This window comes from Gopherus evgoodei, chromosome 2, assembly GCF_007399415.2.
Source record: "Gopherus evgoodei ecotype Sinaloan lineage chromosome 2, rGopEvg1_v1.p, whole genome shotgun sequence".
Taxonomy (NCBI): Eukaryota; Metazoa; Chordata; order Testudines; family Testudinidae; genus Gopherus; species Gopherus evgoodei.
Window position 1 is genome coordinate 298,026,374 of NC_044323.1, and position 15,535 is coordinate 298,041,908.

Sequence of the window (15,535 nt, forward strand, 5' to 3'; positions counted from 1 at the left end):
TGATTCAGGAAGGATGTTGATAAATTGGGGAAGGGTCGGAGAACAGCCACAAGAATGATTCCAGGGTTAGAAACCTGCCATACAGTGATAGCCTCAGGGAGCTCCATCTGCTCCGCTTAACAAGGAGCAGGTCAAGGGGTGTCGGCAGGGCCGGCTTTAGGAAGTGCGGGGCCCAATTCGAACAGTTTTGACGGGGCCTTGGCAGGGATGACTAAAAAAACCCACACACGTAAAAAAACACGTGGGGCTTGTACTCACCGGGCAGTGCTCTGAGTCTTCAGCAGCTCTTTGGCGGTGGGTCCTTCACTCACTCCAGGTCTTCGGCAGCACTGAAGGACCCGCTGCTGAAGTGCCGCTGAAGACCTGGAGCGCTGCCAGGTGAGTAGAAATTAAAAAGGCACCTCTAGCCAGGGAAGGGATTCTCACTGGGCGCGGAGCCCTCTTAGGCGCGGGGCCTGATTCAGGAGAATTGGTGGAACTGGCCTAAAGCCGGCCCCGTCGGGATCCCAGGCTGTAAGTACCTGCCCAGGGAACAGAGACTTGCTAATGGGCTCTTCGGGCTAGCAGAGGAAGGTATAACAGGCTCCAATGGCTGGAAGTAGAAGCTAGACCAGGGCAGGCAGGAAAGGGGCGTAGATCTAACCGGATGGGTAACAACCACAGGACAATGTCCCAAGGGCCAGGCTGGATTCTCCAGCACTGGTAATTTTAGACTCAAGACAGACAGGACGTTTTTCTACTCTGGTTCCACCATGGTATGCAGGGATTGAAGCTGGGCTGGAGCAGTCAGTTTACTGATTTGCATAAAATATTGCCTGGGGAGTAGCAGGAAGCCTGGCAGTGGTGCAAGGGTTTCCCTTGTTGGGAGGAGGCGGGAGTGGGGCAGGGCGAGGAGCTGTTCTGGGTTATCTTTGCTTTTCTAGCCTGGCCGCAGAGTCCTGCCCCACCCTCTGCAGCTCCAAGCAGATCCCGGGGAACCTGGCCTGGGCTCTCTCTCCGTGCCAAGTTTATGACCCCTTAGCACAGTGCCTGGGGCGATCAGAACGCCCCACTCCCCAGTAAGAGGGAGAAGTCTGCTCCATCCTATCCCCCCTCTGTCTCATCACTGCCTTAGTGTCCACACAGCAGTGGGCTCTGAGGCAGACGCAGACCCCTTTGCACACACCCCTACCTGAGGGCAGGTGCACGTGTTCTGTCACCCACTAGCCAGAATGGCAGCTTTCAATGCAGCCAGCTCCAGCACCGCGCTTGGGCACTGGGCCAGCGCCAACTCCAAGGAGCGTTCCCCCCCACCTCCCGCATGGCCCCTGGCCATGCACTGAGCCAGCCTTTTGCACAGCACAAGTGCCATGGCTGTGGGCTGCGACTTGCCCAGCTGAGATCACACCTGGGCACTGGCACCGCAGAACAAGCCAACCTCCCACTGCAGTGCCCTTGCTGTGATGTGCCGAGCAGCCGTCCCACGCCATGGGCACTGCTGCAGGCAGAGCTGCCGGGGAGCGGGCGGGGCGCTGGGAGGACACTCAGGGCTGTGGCTGACTTGCCTAGAGCTGCCTGTCTGCTCACCGATCCCAGCTGGGGAAAGCAGCGGTTCCAAGCAGATTTCCTTCCTCCAGCACATGCTTGCTGCGGGACGGGTGCGTATGGTGCTGGGCGTAGGGTGAGGGAAGCCCGGGTGGCAGTGTGCCCTGTTAGCTCAGGCATTGTTCCCCATTTGCTCGGGGTTGGAGAAGTAAGCAGACCGCTCGGCTCCCTGCCTGCCCCTGCTGCTACCCACAGCCACAGGCCGTGAGGCTGGTGCTCCTCCCTGGCTGGGTACACTGTGGGGCGGCTCTGGAACTGCTGCCCCCTCTAAGAATGCAGCCAGGCCTGACGGGGGTGGGGTGTCTGCTCCCAGGCGTTAGTGTCTGTAGCCGTTTATCTGTGCGCACAGGGGGCCCCGGCTTCCTTCCAGCAGCTCCCAGCGCACCCTGCGGCTCTGCCGTTCCAACGCCCAGAGTAATGTGACAGGCCAGGGCAGCCAGGCACAGCGTCAGGCTAGCAGGCCAGGCAGAGCCCGGACCAGTACAGGAGATGGGGCCGCGCTCTGAGCCCAGGGTGCTGTGTGACTCCAGAGTCGCAGAGGAGGGGTGAGTCTGGATCCCACTGGGGCAAGGCTAAGATATGCCATGGCATGAGCCACTTGGTGCCTGTGCCTACAGGGTGACAAGCACTCACGTGGGCACCGGTTGATACGTGGGTGAGTGCAAACACGAGTCACGTGGGCACGCTCTGGCACACACAGATACATGCACTGACACACAGACGCCCACCTGGGCACATGCTGGCATGTGTACTCGCATGGGCATGCACTGGCACAAACCCAGTCAGCCCAGCGCTCACAGTGGGGTGCTGCTGCAAACAATGCCCTAGCAGAGGCACGCAGTGCCCAGGCAGGGAGGGGCGGGAGTGTCTGTATGCACGCTGGGGGCACCGAGTCCGGAGCGGACAGCCAGCGTGAGGAAGGAGCGTGTTGGGAGCCTGATGGGGCGGTATGGTACATGGAGCGGTGTGGGTGTGGGGCAGTGTGCTGCATAGGGCAGTGCGGTGTGGGGCCCAGTGCGTGTGGCGGAGCAGTATATGGGGTGCTGTGGTGTGCGGGTGGGGCAGTGTGGGGCCCCGTGAGTGGGGCAGTGAGCCATGTAGGGCAATGTGGTACCATCTCAAACACTCTTACGATTGAGTCTGTCCTGCATGTGTCTGTCTGTCCCTATAGACCATGTTTGCCTCTTTTCCAGGCAAGTGGTCGGGAGGCGGGAGATCTCAGGCCAGCTCAGAGGTAAGAGTCGCGTCCCTTTGCACTGCTTCCGCCTCCCCGTGACCCCGGCCAGGCCAGGGCCGTCCTGCTGCTGCTCAGGCTTTTTCCCCTCACAAATCATGAGGGCAAAGAAGCCCCCTGGTGCCCCCACCCTCCATCCTGGGGAGCAGTTCTCCCACGTCTGACTGGTTCCCATGTGTAAATCAATCGATAACATCCCCACCCGTGTCCCGGACGCGCCGTCCCCGTCTCTCCCACCCCCATCTGGCTGCACGGTCACTGCCACACTCACTCGCTCTCTCCTCGCTCCCTGTGGCCTCCCTTGTCCCCATCTCAGCTCAGCTGCTGTCCCTGGCCCCCTGGACAGCAGCTGTGGGGAGCCCCACTTCATCTGTCTGCAAAGCACCGTGTCTCAGGCCTGCCCGCAGATCCCCCAGAGCCAGTGCCCTGCCCCCAGCAGGTCTGCGCCATCCCAGGGCAGGGCCACGTGCACTGGGACCTTTGTCCCGGCTCTCCAGGGGCCCATTCACAGGCCAGTGGGGCAGAGCCCGGTGGTGAAAGGCGCCTATTGTCTGAGCTGTTAATGAGGGAAGTCACTTCACCACCGCTTAATCGCAGAGCCAGCGGCTGGGCCCAGCACAAAGCGCTTCCCTGGGAGACAGTGAGTGGCTGTGCACAGCCCCGCTCGCAGCCACGGGACTCGGCCGCCCACTCCCAGTGGGGCAGGGTGCTGGCTGGGGGGCAGCTCCCGGGTTTCCAGCCCCGGCCTGTACCAGTAGCGGGCGCTGTGAGGAGCGGGGCACGGCACTAGCTGGGGTGGGGGCAGCTCCTGGCTTTCCAGCCCCAGCCTGTCCCAGCAGGGGGTGCTGTGGGGAGAGGGGCACAGCACTAGCTGGGGTGGGGGAGCTCCCGGCCTGCCCCAGCAGGGGGCGCTGTGGGGAGCGGAGCAGGGCGCTGGCTGGGGTGAGGGCAGCTCCTGGCTTTCCAGCCCCAGCCTGTCCCAGCAGGGGGCGCTGTGGGGAGCGGGGGAGGAGCTGGCTGGGGGGCAGCTCCCGGGTTTCCAGCCCCGGCCTGCCCCAGCAGGGGGCGCTGTGGGGAGCGGGGCAGGGCGCTGGCTGGGGGGAGCTCCTGGCTACCCCAGCCCCAGCCTGTCCCAGCAGGGGGCGCTGTGGGGAGCGGGGCAGGGCGCTGGCTGGGGGGAGCTCCCAGCGACTCCAGCCCCGGCCTGTCCCAGCAGGGGGCGCTGTGGGGAGCAGGGCAGGGCACTGTCTGAGGGGGGAGCTCCCGGCTACCCCAGTCCTGGCCTGCCCCAGCAGGGGGCGCTGTGGGGAGCGGGGCAGGAGCTGGCTGGGGGGGAGCTCCTGGCTACCCCAGCCCCGGCCTGCCCCAGCAGGGGGCGCTGTGGGGAGCGGGGCAGGGCGCTGGCTGGGGGGAGCTCCCAGCGACTCCAGCCCCGGCCTGTCCCAGCAGGGGGTGCTGTGGGGAGCAGGGCAGGGCACTGTCTGAGGGGGGAGCTCTCGGCTACCCCAGACCCGGCCTGTCCCAGCAGGGGGCACTGTGGGGAGCGGGGCAGGAGCTGGCTGGGTGGGGTGCTCCCGGCTACCCCAGCCCCAGCCTCTCCCAGCAGGGGGCGCTGCAGAGAACATGCTGGTGCCATGCGCTGAGGGTGCCTGCTGGCCCGGCGTCATGGCAGCAGGGTGGGCTGGGCTGGGCTAGGGCCTGGCCGGGGTGCCCTGGGGGCACTCCCAGCTGGGACTGACAAGGCCCCTTTGCCTTGTTCCCGGTCTGTCGCCTGCAGAAGAGAAGGAAGAAGGGTGTGAAGCAGAACCCTGCTCCCAGCCGGCGGGAGCAGCCCCAGGGAGCACGGGGGCCTCTGCACGAGAAGGCCAGGACGGCCAGCACACGTATGGCAGCCCACAGAGAGGTAGGAGCCCCAGTGGGATGCTGTGGAGTGTGGGAGCTAGGACCCCCCAGGATGGGGCTGGAGAGGGTGCCCTGGCACCCAGGGCACGGTCCTGCGCCCCTCGGATAGGGTCACGTGTTTCCCAGGTCCCCACCTCCTGCTCCAACCCTCCAGGGCTGCAGATACTCCAAGGCATGGAGGGTCCGAGCACCCCATGCCCCAGGCTCATGGACATGCCAGCACTGCGTTAGCCCAGCGTGGGGCTCCTTGCTGACCAGGGGGCTGGTGCGTGCCGTCCTAGCACCCCTCGGCCACACGGACGCTGCTAATCACTGAGCTATGGCTGCGGAGGGTCAGGCAGGGTCAGGAGTCGAAACCTCCAAGGAGCAGCCAGGAGCTGAGCTGCTGCTAAATGCAGTATTACTGCACAGCCCGAGATGAGACTGCAGGAGGCGCTCTCCTCCCTCTGTCAGTGCTGCCCCAATGCAGCGCTACAGGGCCTGTGCTGCAGGGAGCTGGCTGGGACTCAGCGGGGGGCGCTCTCCCCACACAGCCGGTGGGGGTCAGCAGGGGGCGCTCTCCCCACACAGCCAGTGGCACCTACGAGAGTGCGGGTGGCCAGGACCCCTCCACCCCACAGGGCTCACCATGCAGCCAGGCCTCCCATAGGGCCAGGTCCCTCCCCTCCCCATGCTGGGGTCCCCATGTGGCCAGGTCCCCCTCCCCCCCAGGGTTCCCCATGCAGCCAGGGCCCCTCCGCCCATGCCAGGTTCCTCATTTGGCACGATTCCCCCTTTGTGTGAGGGGTGAATGACCCAGCCAGCCGGAGCTGTGGTGTGGCTGGTGTGGGCAGGGGGATAGTGGGTCTGGGGATTGGTGCAGCCTGTGGCAATGGGCCGCCTAGACTCTGCAGCCAGAGGAGGGTGCACGGGGAGGCAGGGTTGGGGGATGGACTTGACAGCCAGGAATGGGTGCAGGTATTTGAAAGCCCCGGGCCTGCCCCCTGTGTCTCTTATGGCTGGGGCTGGAGCAGCCAGAGGGCACTGTGGCCAGGCAGGAGATGGTGCTCCCTGTTCTCAGGGACGGGGGACGCACGGTTCCTGTGGTAATAGCTTCATTGGCACAAGGGCTCTGGGTGTGCCGCATCTGGCGCTTCGGGTGGCTGGGCGGGGCTGCTCGCGGGGAGAGTGTCCCCAACTCTGGTCCTGCCCCATTTCCTCGGCGGAGGCCCAGGCTGTGCATTGTGGCTGGGTCTGTGTCTCTGGGTGCCCTCGTTCCTGCCAATAGGCGAGGGGTGGCTGATCACAGCCCTGAGTCACAGCCCTGCTGACGGCTCAGTGCTGGCTCGGCAGCTCGGACCTGTGCCGCAAGCAGGGCTTGCTGAGGAGCCCGTGGGCAGCAGGGCACTGGCTGTGCCCGGTGGAGCTGTTCTGGCTGCATTTCTGTTCCAGCTTCTCCCTCAGGCTCCCGTTTGGCTGGTCCCCCGTCCCAGGGGAGGGTGCTGCAGAGCCCTTCACTGCAGCCTCCTGTCTGTCTGGGGGAGTGTCTCTGCCTTGGGGTCACTGCCCGGCAAAGCAGGGGCTGGAGCAGCGAAAGGCCTGGCCTGTGCAGAGTTTTCACTGGGAGAATAGGTCCATGCTACAGTCCTAGCAGAGCAAGCCCTGCTGTGGACTCAGGTACATTGGTCTAACGGCATCTTATCTCAGTGCAGCTTGTTCCCTTGCCTATGGGGAGAGCTACCCAGGATAACACCAATGTCCACATGTAGCTGCAGCCACACTAGGGGCTGTGCTGCTGTAACACACCTCGTTTGAGAGGGGGGAGCGAGATCTCTTACTCCTGGGGTGCGAGAGACAAGCTGTGAGCCAGCCCGAGCTCTTCTCAGACCTGGAAGAAGCAGCGAGTGTCCCAGCTAAAGACGAGGGGCCAGAGAGTGCCTGTCACAGAGTGTGGGGGAGTCCGGCCCTGCACCCCTCTTCCTGGGACCCACAGTGACTCTTAGCCAGCCAGTAAAACAGAAGGTTTATTGGACAACAGGAACACAGGTTACAGCAGAGCTTGTAGGCACAGTCAGGACCCCTCCATCGAGTCCTTCTGGGCTTTCAGGGTGCTTGGATCCTAGCTAGGATCCCCTGAATTCCGCCCACACAGCCCCAAGCCCAAACTCAAACTCCTTCCCTCCTGCCACTCCCTTCCTTTTGACCCCTTCCTGGGCAAAGGTGTTGATCTTTCCCCTCCCTTACCTAGCTCAGGTTAAGTATCAGAGGGTAGCCGTGTTAGTCTGGATCTGTAAAAGCAGCAAAGAATCCTGTGGCACCTTATAGACTAACAGATGTTTTGGAGCATGAGCTTTCGTGGGTGAATACCCACTTCCTCAGATGCATGTAATGGAAATTTCCAGGGGCAGGTATATATATGCTAGCAAGCAAGCTAGAGATAACAAGGTCAGTTCAATCAGGGAGGATGAGGCCCTGTTCTAGCAGTTGAGGTGTGAAAACCAAGAGAGGAGAAACTGGTTCTGTAATTGGCAAGCCATTCACAGTCTTTGTTCAATCCTGAGCTGATGGTGTCAAATTTGCAGATGAACTGAAGCTCAGCAGTTCTCTTTGAAGTCTGGTCCTGAATTTTTTTTGCTGCAGGATGGCCACCTTAAGGTCTGCAATAGTGTGGCCAGGGAGGTTGAAGTGCTGTCCTACAGGTTTTTGTATATTGCCATTCCTAATGTCTGATTTGTGTCCATTTATCCTTTTCCGTAGAGACTGTCCAGTTTGGCCGATGTATATAGCAGAGGGGCATTGCTGGCATATGATGGCGTATATTACATTGGTGGATGTGCAGGTGAATGAACCAGTGATGGTGTGGCTGATCTGGTTAGGTCCTGTGATGGTGTTGCTGGTGTAGATATGTTGGCAGAGTTGGCATGGAGGTTTGTTGCATGGATTGGTTCCTGAGCTAGAGTTATTATGGTGCGGTGTGCAGTTACTGGTGAGAATATGTTTCAGGTTGGCAGGTTGTCTGTGGGCAAGGACTGGCCTGCCACCCAAGGCCTGTGAAAGTGTGGGATCATTGTCCAGGATGGGTTGTAGATCCTTGATGATGCGTGGAAGGGGTTTTAGCTGGGGGCTGTATGTGATGGCCAGAGTCCTGTTGGTTTCTTTCTTGGGTTTGTCTTGCAGTAGGAGGCTTCTGGGTACACGTCTGGCTCTGTTGATCTGTTTCCTTATTTCCTCGTGCGGGTATTGTAGTTTTGAGAATGCTTGGTGGAGATTTTGTAGGTGTTGGTCTCTGTCTGAGGGGTTAGAGCAGATGCGGTTGTACCTCAGTGCTTGGCTGTAGACAATGGATTGTGTGATGTGCCCGGGATGGAAGCTGGAGGCATGAAGGTAGGCATAGCGGTCAGTAGGTTTTCGATATAGGGTGGTGTTAATGTGACCATCACTTATTTGCACCGTGGTGTCAAGAAAGTGGACCTCCCGTGTAGATTGGTCCAGGCTGAGGTTGATGGTGGGGTGGAAGCTGTTGAAATCGTGGTGGAATTTTTCCAGAGTCTCCTTCCCATGGGTCCAGATGATGAAGATGTCATCAATGTAGCGTAGGTAGAGAAGGGGCGTGAGTGAACGAGAGCTGAGGAAGCGTTGTTCCAGGTCGGCCATGAAGATATTGGCATATTTTGGGGCCATGCAGGTGCCCATAGCAGTGCCACTGATCTGGAGATATATATTGTCATCAAATTTGAAATAGTTGTGTGTAAGTATAAAGGCACAGAGCTCAGCAGCTCAGGTTACAGGCTCTGGTATCGTCCATCCCCTAAAGTCCTCCCCTGCTCTTCCATTCCCCACACAGACAGCCCCTACTCCATCACAGTGCCGCCCAAGCAATGACCATGCGTTGTCAGGGCCTGTTCTGGGTGCAGTGGTCTGTTAACACCTGGGGGTTGCGGGAGTGGAAGTGAGGAGTGTGCAGTTTGTGTACAGGTGAGGGGTACAGTGTGCGAGTGCTGTGGTTGTGTTCAGTGTGTATGCAGAGAGTGTAGTGTGTGTGTAATTGAGGGGTGCAGTGTGTGGGGCGCACAGTAACAGGGTGAGGTGTGTGCAGTATGAGATGCGGTGCAGTGTATGGGAGTGGAAGTGATGGGTGTGCAGTGTGTGTACAGGTGATGGGTACAGTGTGCGAGTGCTGTGGTTGTGTTCAGTGTGTATGAGAGAGTGTAGTGTGTGTGTTTGAGGGGTGCAGTGTGTGTGTGGGGCACAGTAACAGGGTGAGGTGTGTGCAGTGTGAGATGGGGTGCAGTGTGTGGGTGGGAGTGCAGGATCACAGTGGCTTGTGTGCAGTGTGGGGTGAGATAGGGTGCAATGTGTATGGGGGTGCAACATGTGGGTGGGGGTGCAGTGTCTGGGTGGGGTGTTGTGTGTGAGATGGGGTGCAGTGTGAGATGAGGTGGAGTGTGTGGGATGCACTGTGAGGTGGTGGGTGCAGTGTGTGAGATGGGATGAAGAATCAACATGGGGGTGCAATGTGTGTGAGATGCAGTGTGAGATGGGTTGCAGTGCATGGTGGGGGTGCAGTATCAGCATGGGGTGCAGTGTGAGATGGTGTGCAGTGTGTGGGATGCATTGTGAGATGGGGTGCAGTATCTGGGTGGAGGGGTGCAGTGTATGTGGAAGCATTGAGTGGGGGTACAGTGTGAGATGGGGTGCTGCATGTGGGGTGCAGTGTGTATGTGTGTTGCAGTGTGAGATGGGGTGCAGTATCAGGATGGAGGGGTGCAGTTTGAGATGGGTGCAGTGTGTGGAGGGTGCAGTGTGAGAAGGGGTGCAATATCAGGATGGAAGGGTGCAGTGTCTGGGGGTGCAGTTTGAGATGGGGTGCAGTGTTTGGAGGATGCAGTGTGAGATAGGGTGCAGTGTGTATGTGAGTTGCAGTGTGAGATGCGGTGTAGTATCAGGATGGAGGGGTGCAGTGTGAAATGGGGGTGCAGTATCAGAATGGAAGGGTGCAGTGTCTGGGAGTGCAGTTTGAGATGGGGTGCAGTGTGTGGAGGGTGCAGTGTGAGATGGGATGCAGTATCAAGATGGAGGGGTGCAATGTATGGGGGAGCAGTGCGTAGGGGTGCAGTGTGAGACGGGTGCGAGGAAGCTGCTGGCCCCTGCCCCATGCAGACCCTGGAAGGAGTCTGGGCACAGGGTGGCACCATCGGGGCCCTTGGTTACAGTAGAACGGAGGCATTTCCCTGAGGCTGGGCTGGGAGCCCAGCAAGGCCCAGCCAGGGGAAGGGCGCCTGCCTCGGGGTCTGGGGAAGAGCGGGAGAGGGGCACAGGCAGGCTGTGTGCCCCAGAGAGGCCGGGAGGAGGGCAGAGGACAGGGAGGAGCATGTTTCCCACTTCCAGCCCCTAGCTGTCCTGTGGGAGGGGGCAGTGCAGGGGCTGGTCATCCCTCCGCTCACACCCGTCCCCCCTTTGCAGCTGGGCCCAGTCCCAGGAGGCACCTACACTGCAGCCCCCTGCCACTAGGGGCCGCTCTGACCCGTCAAGGCTGGCAGCAGACTGCACAGACACAGGACGGGATGGTGAGGGTGGCAGCCAGGGATGGGGCAGGATGGGGCTTATGCAAGGGGGTGCCGAGAGGAGTCATGTGGGGGGCATAGGTAGGGGCTTGCACTGGGGGCCTCTGGGCAGGGGTCGTGCAGGGACATGAGCAGGGGCTTGTGTTGGGGGATGCAGGCAGTGGTCGCACAGGAGCACAGGCAGGGGTCGTGCAGTGACATGGGCAGAGGTCACATGGGGGCGTGGGCAGTAGTTGTGAGGGGCAGGGGCAGGGGTCGTGCAGGGGCAGGGGTCACACAGGGGCATGGGCAGGGGTTGCACAGGGGCATAGGCAGGGGTCACACGAGGCATGGGGAGGAGTTGTGTGGTGTCATGAGCAGAGGTCATGCAGGACACGGGCAGTGGTTGCATGGGGGCATGGGCAGGGGTCGTGCAGAGGCACAGGAGGGGGTCGTGCAGAGGCACAGGAGGGGTCATGTGGGGCATGGACAGGGGTTGCACAGGGGCATGGGCACAGACTAGTGCTGGGCGGGCACTGGCAGGGGATGAGTGACTTCAGTTTTTTGTTCAGGTAAAATCAGGTGCCTGAAATGGGTCTCATAGTCTTCAGTCTCTGGCCAGCCAGCAAAGTGGCTCTGTGCCAGCCCAGCTGCCATACAGCCTCCAGGCCCCGTGCCCAACTGGGGGCTGGAACTGGGCCCCACGCTGTGGCTGGGCCTGTCTTGCCCTGAGAAAGTCCTGGTGAAATCGCTGGCATTAGCACTGGCGGTGCCACGCCAGTTCCAGCCCAGCAGGAGAGGCCAGAGGAGCACCCGAGCACCCTGCTGGCGTGTAACCCAGTGACGAAGGCTGGGCTGTGGCTGGGTGCTGGCTGGGACTTGGGAGCACCTTTGCCACTGAATCCCCGGGTGACCTTGGGCAGGTCCCTTGGGCCCGCGCTTTCCACATACCCTGGGCTGGCTCAGGGCTGCCGTTCCTGGGCACCGAGTGCTGGAAGCTGTCCCACCAGGCCGCCCGGGCCTGAGGCTGCTGTCCCGGAAAGGCAGGCACCTGAATCAAAGGCCACTCCAGATCGTTGGCTTTTCTGTGTGTGTCCCCGCTGTGAAATGGGGGTGAGCCCCCCAGTGGCAGCATGCCGGGGGTGGCCTGCAGATAAAGACACGGATGTCCTGCAGCTGCGTGGGGTCATGGCATGTGGAGCATGCAGCATGGCCTCTGCTGTGAGGTGATAGCACCATGGGTGCTGGGATCAGGGGGAGGACCTGGTGCTGGGGCTGCAGGGTGAATCCAGAGTGACGTCTCTGAGTCAAGGGGACTCACACAGACAAGGAGGTAACGTGGCATTTGGCACAATCACTAATTCAGGGGGACTGGGCTGTGGCCACGCTGCCCAGATCAGCACAGGGCTGTGAGAGGCACCAGCACAATGACTTGGTGGTGGGGGGGAGGTGTCAGGTCAAATGGGATGTTAGGTCACCCCGTCTGGCCTCCTGCCTAGTGCCCTGGGTCCAGCCCCCAAGTGCTGGGCTGGCCAGAGCAGCCCGGCCCCAGGCGAGCTGCTCCAGTGGGTAGTTACCGTCCGTCACTGCTAAGACCCGGCAGCTTAGCTCCAGTCTGAGTTTGTCTAGCTTCAGCGTCCCCCTGGGCTCTTGCTCTGCCCGAGGAAAGTGCCGTCCGCTGGCAGAAGGCTCTTCCCCAGGCAGGTGGCTGTAGAGTGGGCTGGTCTTCTCCCTTTTGGATGAGCTCAGCAGATGGCTCCTTTGCCCTCTCACTCCCAGGTGGGCTTTTCTGCCCTCCAATCGCCCCTCCTAGCTCCTCTCTGAACCCCGCCCGGTTTGTCAACATCCTTGTTGAAGTGGCAACATCAGATCTGGCCCCAGCATCCGGAATTGGGCTGCCCTGGGCTGTGCACCGTGTGCTTACAGCCTTCCCTGCAAGCTGGTTACCAAGCGAGCCCTGTCACAGAGCTCTGTGTCACAGAGTGTGGGGAGTCTAGTCCTGCACCCCTCTTCCTGGGACCCACAGTGACTCTCAGCCAGCCAGTAAAACAGAAGGTTTATTGGACAACAGGAACACAGGTTACAGCAGAGCTTGCAGGCACAGTCAGGACCCCTCCATCGAGTCCTTCTGGGCTCTCAGGGTGCTTGGATCCTAGCTAGGATACCCGGAATTCCGCCCATCCAGCCCCAAGCCCAAACTCAAACTGCTTCCCTCCTGCCACTCCCTTCCTTTGTTCCCTTCCCGGGCAAAGGTGTTGACCTTTCCCCTACCTTACCTAGCTCAGGTTACAGGCTCCGGTATCGTCCATCCCCTAAAGTCCTCCCCTGCTCTCCCATTCCCCACACAGACAGTCCCTACTCCATCACATCTCTCCCCCCTTCGAGACTGAACTGAGCGGGGTCACTCTGCCCAGTGACCTGGGGAAGTTCAGGGCCCCTTCTCCAGGACAACGCGTCCGCTGTCAGGTTGGCACTTCCCTTCACATGGACCACGTCCATGTCATAGTCCTGCAGGAGCAGGCTCCACCTCAGGAGCTTGGCGTTGGCTCCTTTCATCTGGTGCAGCCAGGTCAGGGGAGAGTGGTCGGTGTACACGGTGAAGTGTCGCCCAAAGAGATATGGCTCTAGCTTCTTAAGGGCCCACACCATGGCCAGGCATTCCTTCTCGATGGCCGCGTAGCTTTGCTCCCAGGGATAGCAGCTTCTTACTCAGGTACACGATGGGGTGTCTCTCCCCCTTTTCATCCTCCTGCATTAACACCGCCCCCAGTCCCGTGTCTGAGGCGTCGGTGAACACCATAAAGGGTTTGTCAAAACCTGAGTTTGCCAGAACCAGGCCACTAACCAGAGCCTCCTTCAGCGCCCGGAAAGCCTCCTGGCACTGCTCAGTCCAGATCATCTTGTCTGGCTTCCCCTTTTTGCACAGTTCAGTGATGGGGCCGGCTATGGCACTAAAGTGGGGCACGAACCTTCGATAGTACCCCGCCATCCCAATAAAGGCCTGGACCTGCTTTTTGGTTTGGGGAGCAGGCCAGTCTATGATCACCTGCATCTTGGCTGGTTCTGGCTTTAGGCAGCCGCTCCTCACCCGATGGTCCAGGTAAGATACTTCAGCCATCCCCACCTTGCACTTCTCAGCCTTTACTGTTAACCCAGCCTTTTGGAGTCGGTCCAGGACTTGTTTAACCTGGGACATGTGGTCCTCCCAGGTCTGGCTGAAGACGCAGATGTCGTCAATATACGCCATGGCAAAACTCTCCATCCCCCTCAGTAGCTGATCCACCAGGCGCTGGAAGGTGGCCGGCGCTCCTTTGAGGCCGAAGGGCAGGGTTAGAAACTCGTAGAGCCCCAGAGGGGTGATAAAGGCCGATTTCAGCCTGGCATCTGTGTCCAGCGGCACTTGCCAGTAGCCCTTTGTAAGATCCATAGTGGTGAGGTACCGAGCACCTCCCAGCTTGTCTAGGAGCTCGTCAGGCCTGGGCATAGGGTAGGCATCAGACACGGTGATGGCACTGAGCTTTCGATAGTCCACACAGAACTGGATTGACCCGTCCTTCTTGGGGACCAGCACCACTGGCGAGGCCCAAGGGCTGGAAGACGGCTGGATCACCCCCAAAGCCAGCATGTCCCTGACCTCTCTTTCAAGATCCTGGGCAGTTTTACCAGTGACCCGAAAAGGGGAGCATCTTATAGGGGAATGTGACCCGGTCTCCACCCTGTGGACAGTCAAATTAGTGCGTCCAGGCTGGTTGGAAAACAGCTGTCGGTATAGATGCAGCACCCCCCTGATCTCAGCGTGCTGGCCCGGGGTCAGTTGATCAGAGAGGGGAATCGCTTCCAGGGGGGAACCAGCTTTTGTCCCAGGGAATGGATCTACTAAGGGGTCATCTCCCTGCCCCTCCCAATGTCCACACACGGCCAACACCACATTCCCCCTGTCATAGTATGGTTTCATCATGTTCACATGGTACACCCGACAGTGATGTGCCCGGTTTGACAGCTCCACCACATAGTTTACCTCATTCAGTTGCTTGATAACCTTGAAGGGCCCTTCCCAGGTGGCCTGGAGTTTGTTTCTCCTCACGGGGATGAGAACCATCACCTGATCCCCGGTGGCGAAGGCACGGGCCCGTGCCGTACGGTCATACCAGACCTTCTGCCTCCTCTGGGCTCGGGCCAGATTCTCCCTGGCCAGGCCCATGAGCTCGGCCAGTCTTTCCCGGAAGGTCAGGACATACTCCACCACTGACTCTCCCTCGGGAGCGGCCTTCCCCTCCCATTCGTCCCTCATCAGGTCTAGGGGCCCTCTTACCCGCCTTCCATACAACAGTTCGAAAGGTGAAAACCCGGGGTAGATTCCTGGGGTACCTCCCTGTACGCGAACAGCAAGTGAGGTAAGTACTTGTCCCAATCCTGCGGGTGCTGGTTCATAAATGTTTTTAGCATCATCTTCAGCGTCCCGTTGAACCTTTCTACCAGCCCGTTGGACTGGGGGTGATACGCTGAGGCCCAGTTGTGCTGGACCCCACATTTCTGCCATAAGGACTGGAGCAGGGCCGACATGAAGTTGGACCCCTGATCCATTAAAACTTCCTTGGGGAACCCCACCCGGCTGAAAATTGTCAGCAGCGCATCTGCCACTGTGTCTGCTTCAATAGAGGACAAGGCCACCGCCTCGGGGTAGCGAGTGGCAAAATCCACCACCACCAGATGTATTTCTTCCCTGACCGGGTCGTCTTGCTGAGGGGTCCCACTATGTCCATGGCCACCTTCTGGAAAGGTTCTTCTACGATGGGTAAAGGCCTCAAAGCTGCTTTCCCCTTGTCCTGGGCCTTCCCCACCCTCTGGCAGGGGTCACAGGATTGGCAGTACTGTCGGACATGGGTAAAGACCCCAGGCCAGTAAAAGTTCTGTAGCAGCCTCTGCCTGGTGCGCCGGATTCCCTGGTGCCCTGCGAGAGGGATGTCATGGGCCAGGTACAGCAACTTGTGGCGAAACTTCTGGGGGACCACCAGCTGCCTCCTGATCCCCCACGACTCTACTTCCCCAGGGGGAGCCCATTCTCGGTACAGGAACCCCTTCTCCCACAGGAACCTCTCCTTGCAACCTCTCCTCATGCTCTGTACCGATTGGGTTTTTACCCAGTCCACCCTCTGCGGGTTGGGTCTGCTTGGTCTGTCCCTGAGCTTGGGGCACTGGGCCTGTATGTGGCCTCGTTGGCCACAGCGATAGCAGCCCATGTCTCGTGGGTCCCCTTGAGTGGGTCGGAGGGACCTGACGCTGGATGTTCCCC

At 60.2% G+C, this 15,535-nt stretch overlaps 1 protein-coding gene across 5 annotated transcripts in view; it reads left to right on the forward strand.

Moving 5' to 3' along the window:
* Window positions 1–1,285: 1,285 nt before the first annotated feature.
* Window positions 1,286–15,535, forward strand: part of PLEC (plectin) — a 175,521-nt gene continuing 161,271 nt past the window's right edge. For 2 of the 5 annotated variants that reach the window (XM_030554099.1, XM_030554100.1), the window contains exons 1-3: window positions 1,286–1,637; window positions 2,778–2,818; window positions 4,596–4,721. In XM_030554099.1, coding sequence (XP_030409959.1) covers window positions 1,301–1,637; window positions 2,778–2,818; window positions 4,596–4,721 — 504 coding nt within the window. In that variant the 5' untranslated portion in view covers window positions 1,286–1,300. Of the gene's footprint in view, window positions 1,638–1,980; window positions 2,130–2,317; window positions 2,537–2,777; window positions 2,819–4,595; window positions 4,722–15,535 lie in introns of those variants that run through there. The other 3 variants (XM_030554104.1, XM_030554105.1, XM_030554103.1) reach the window with 3 other exon arrangements.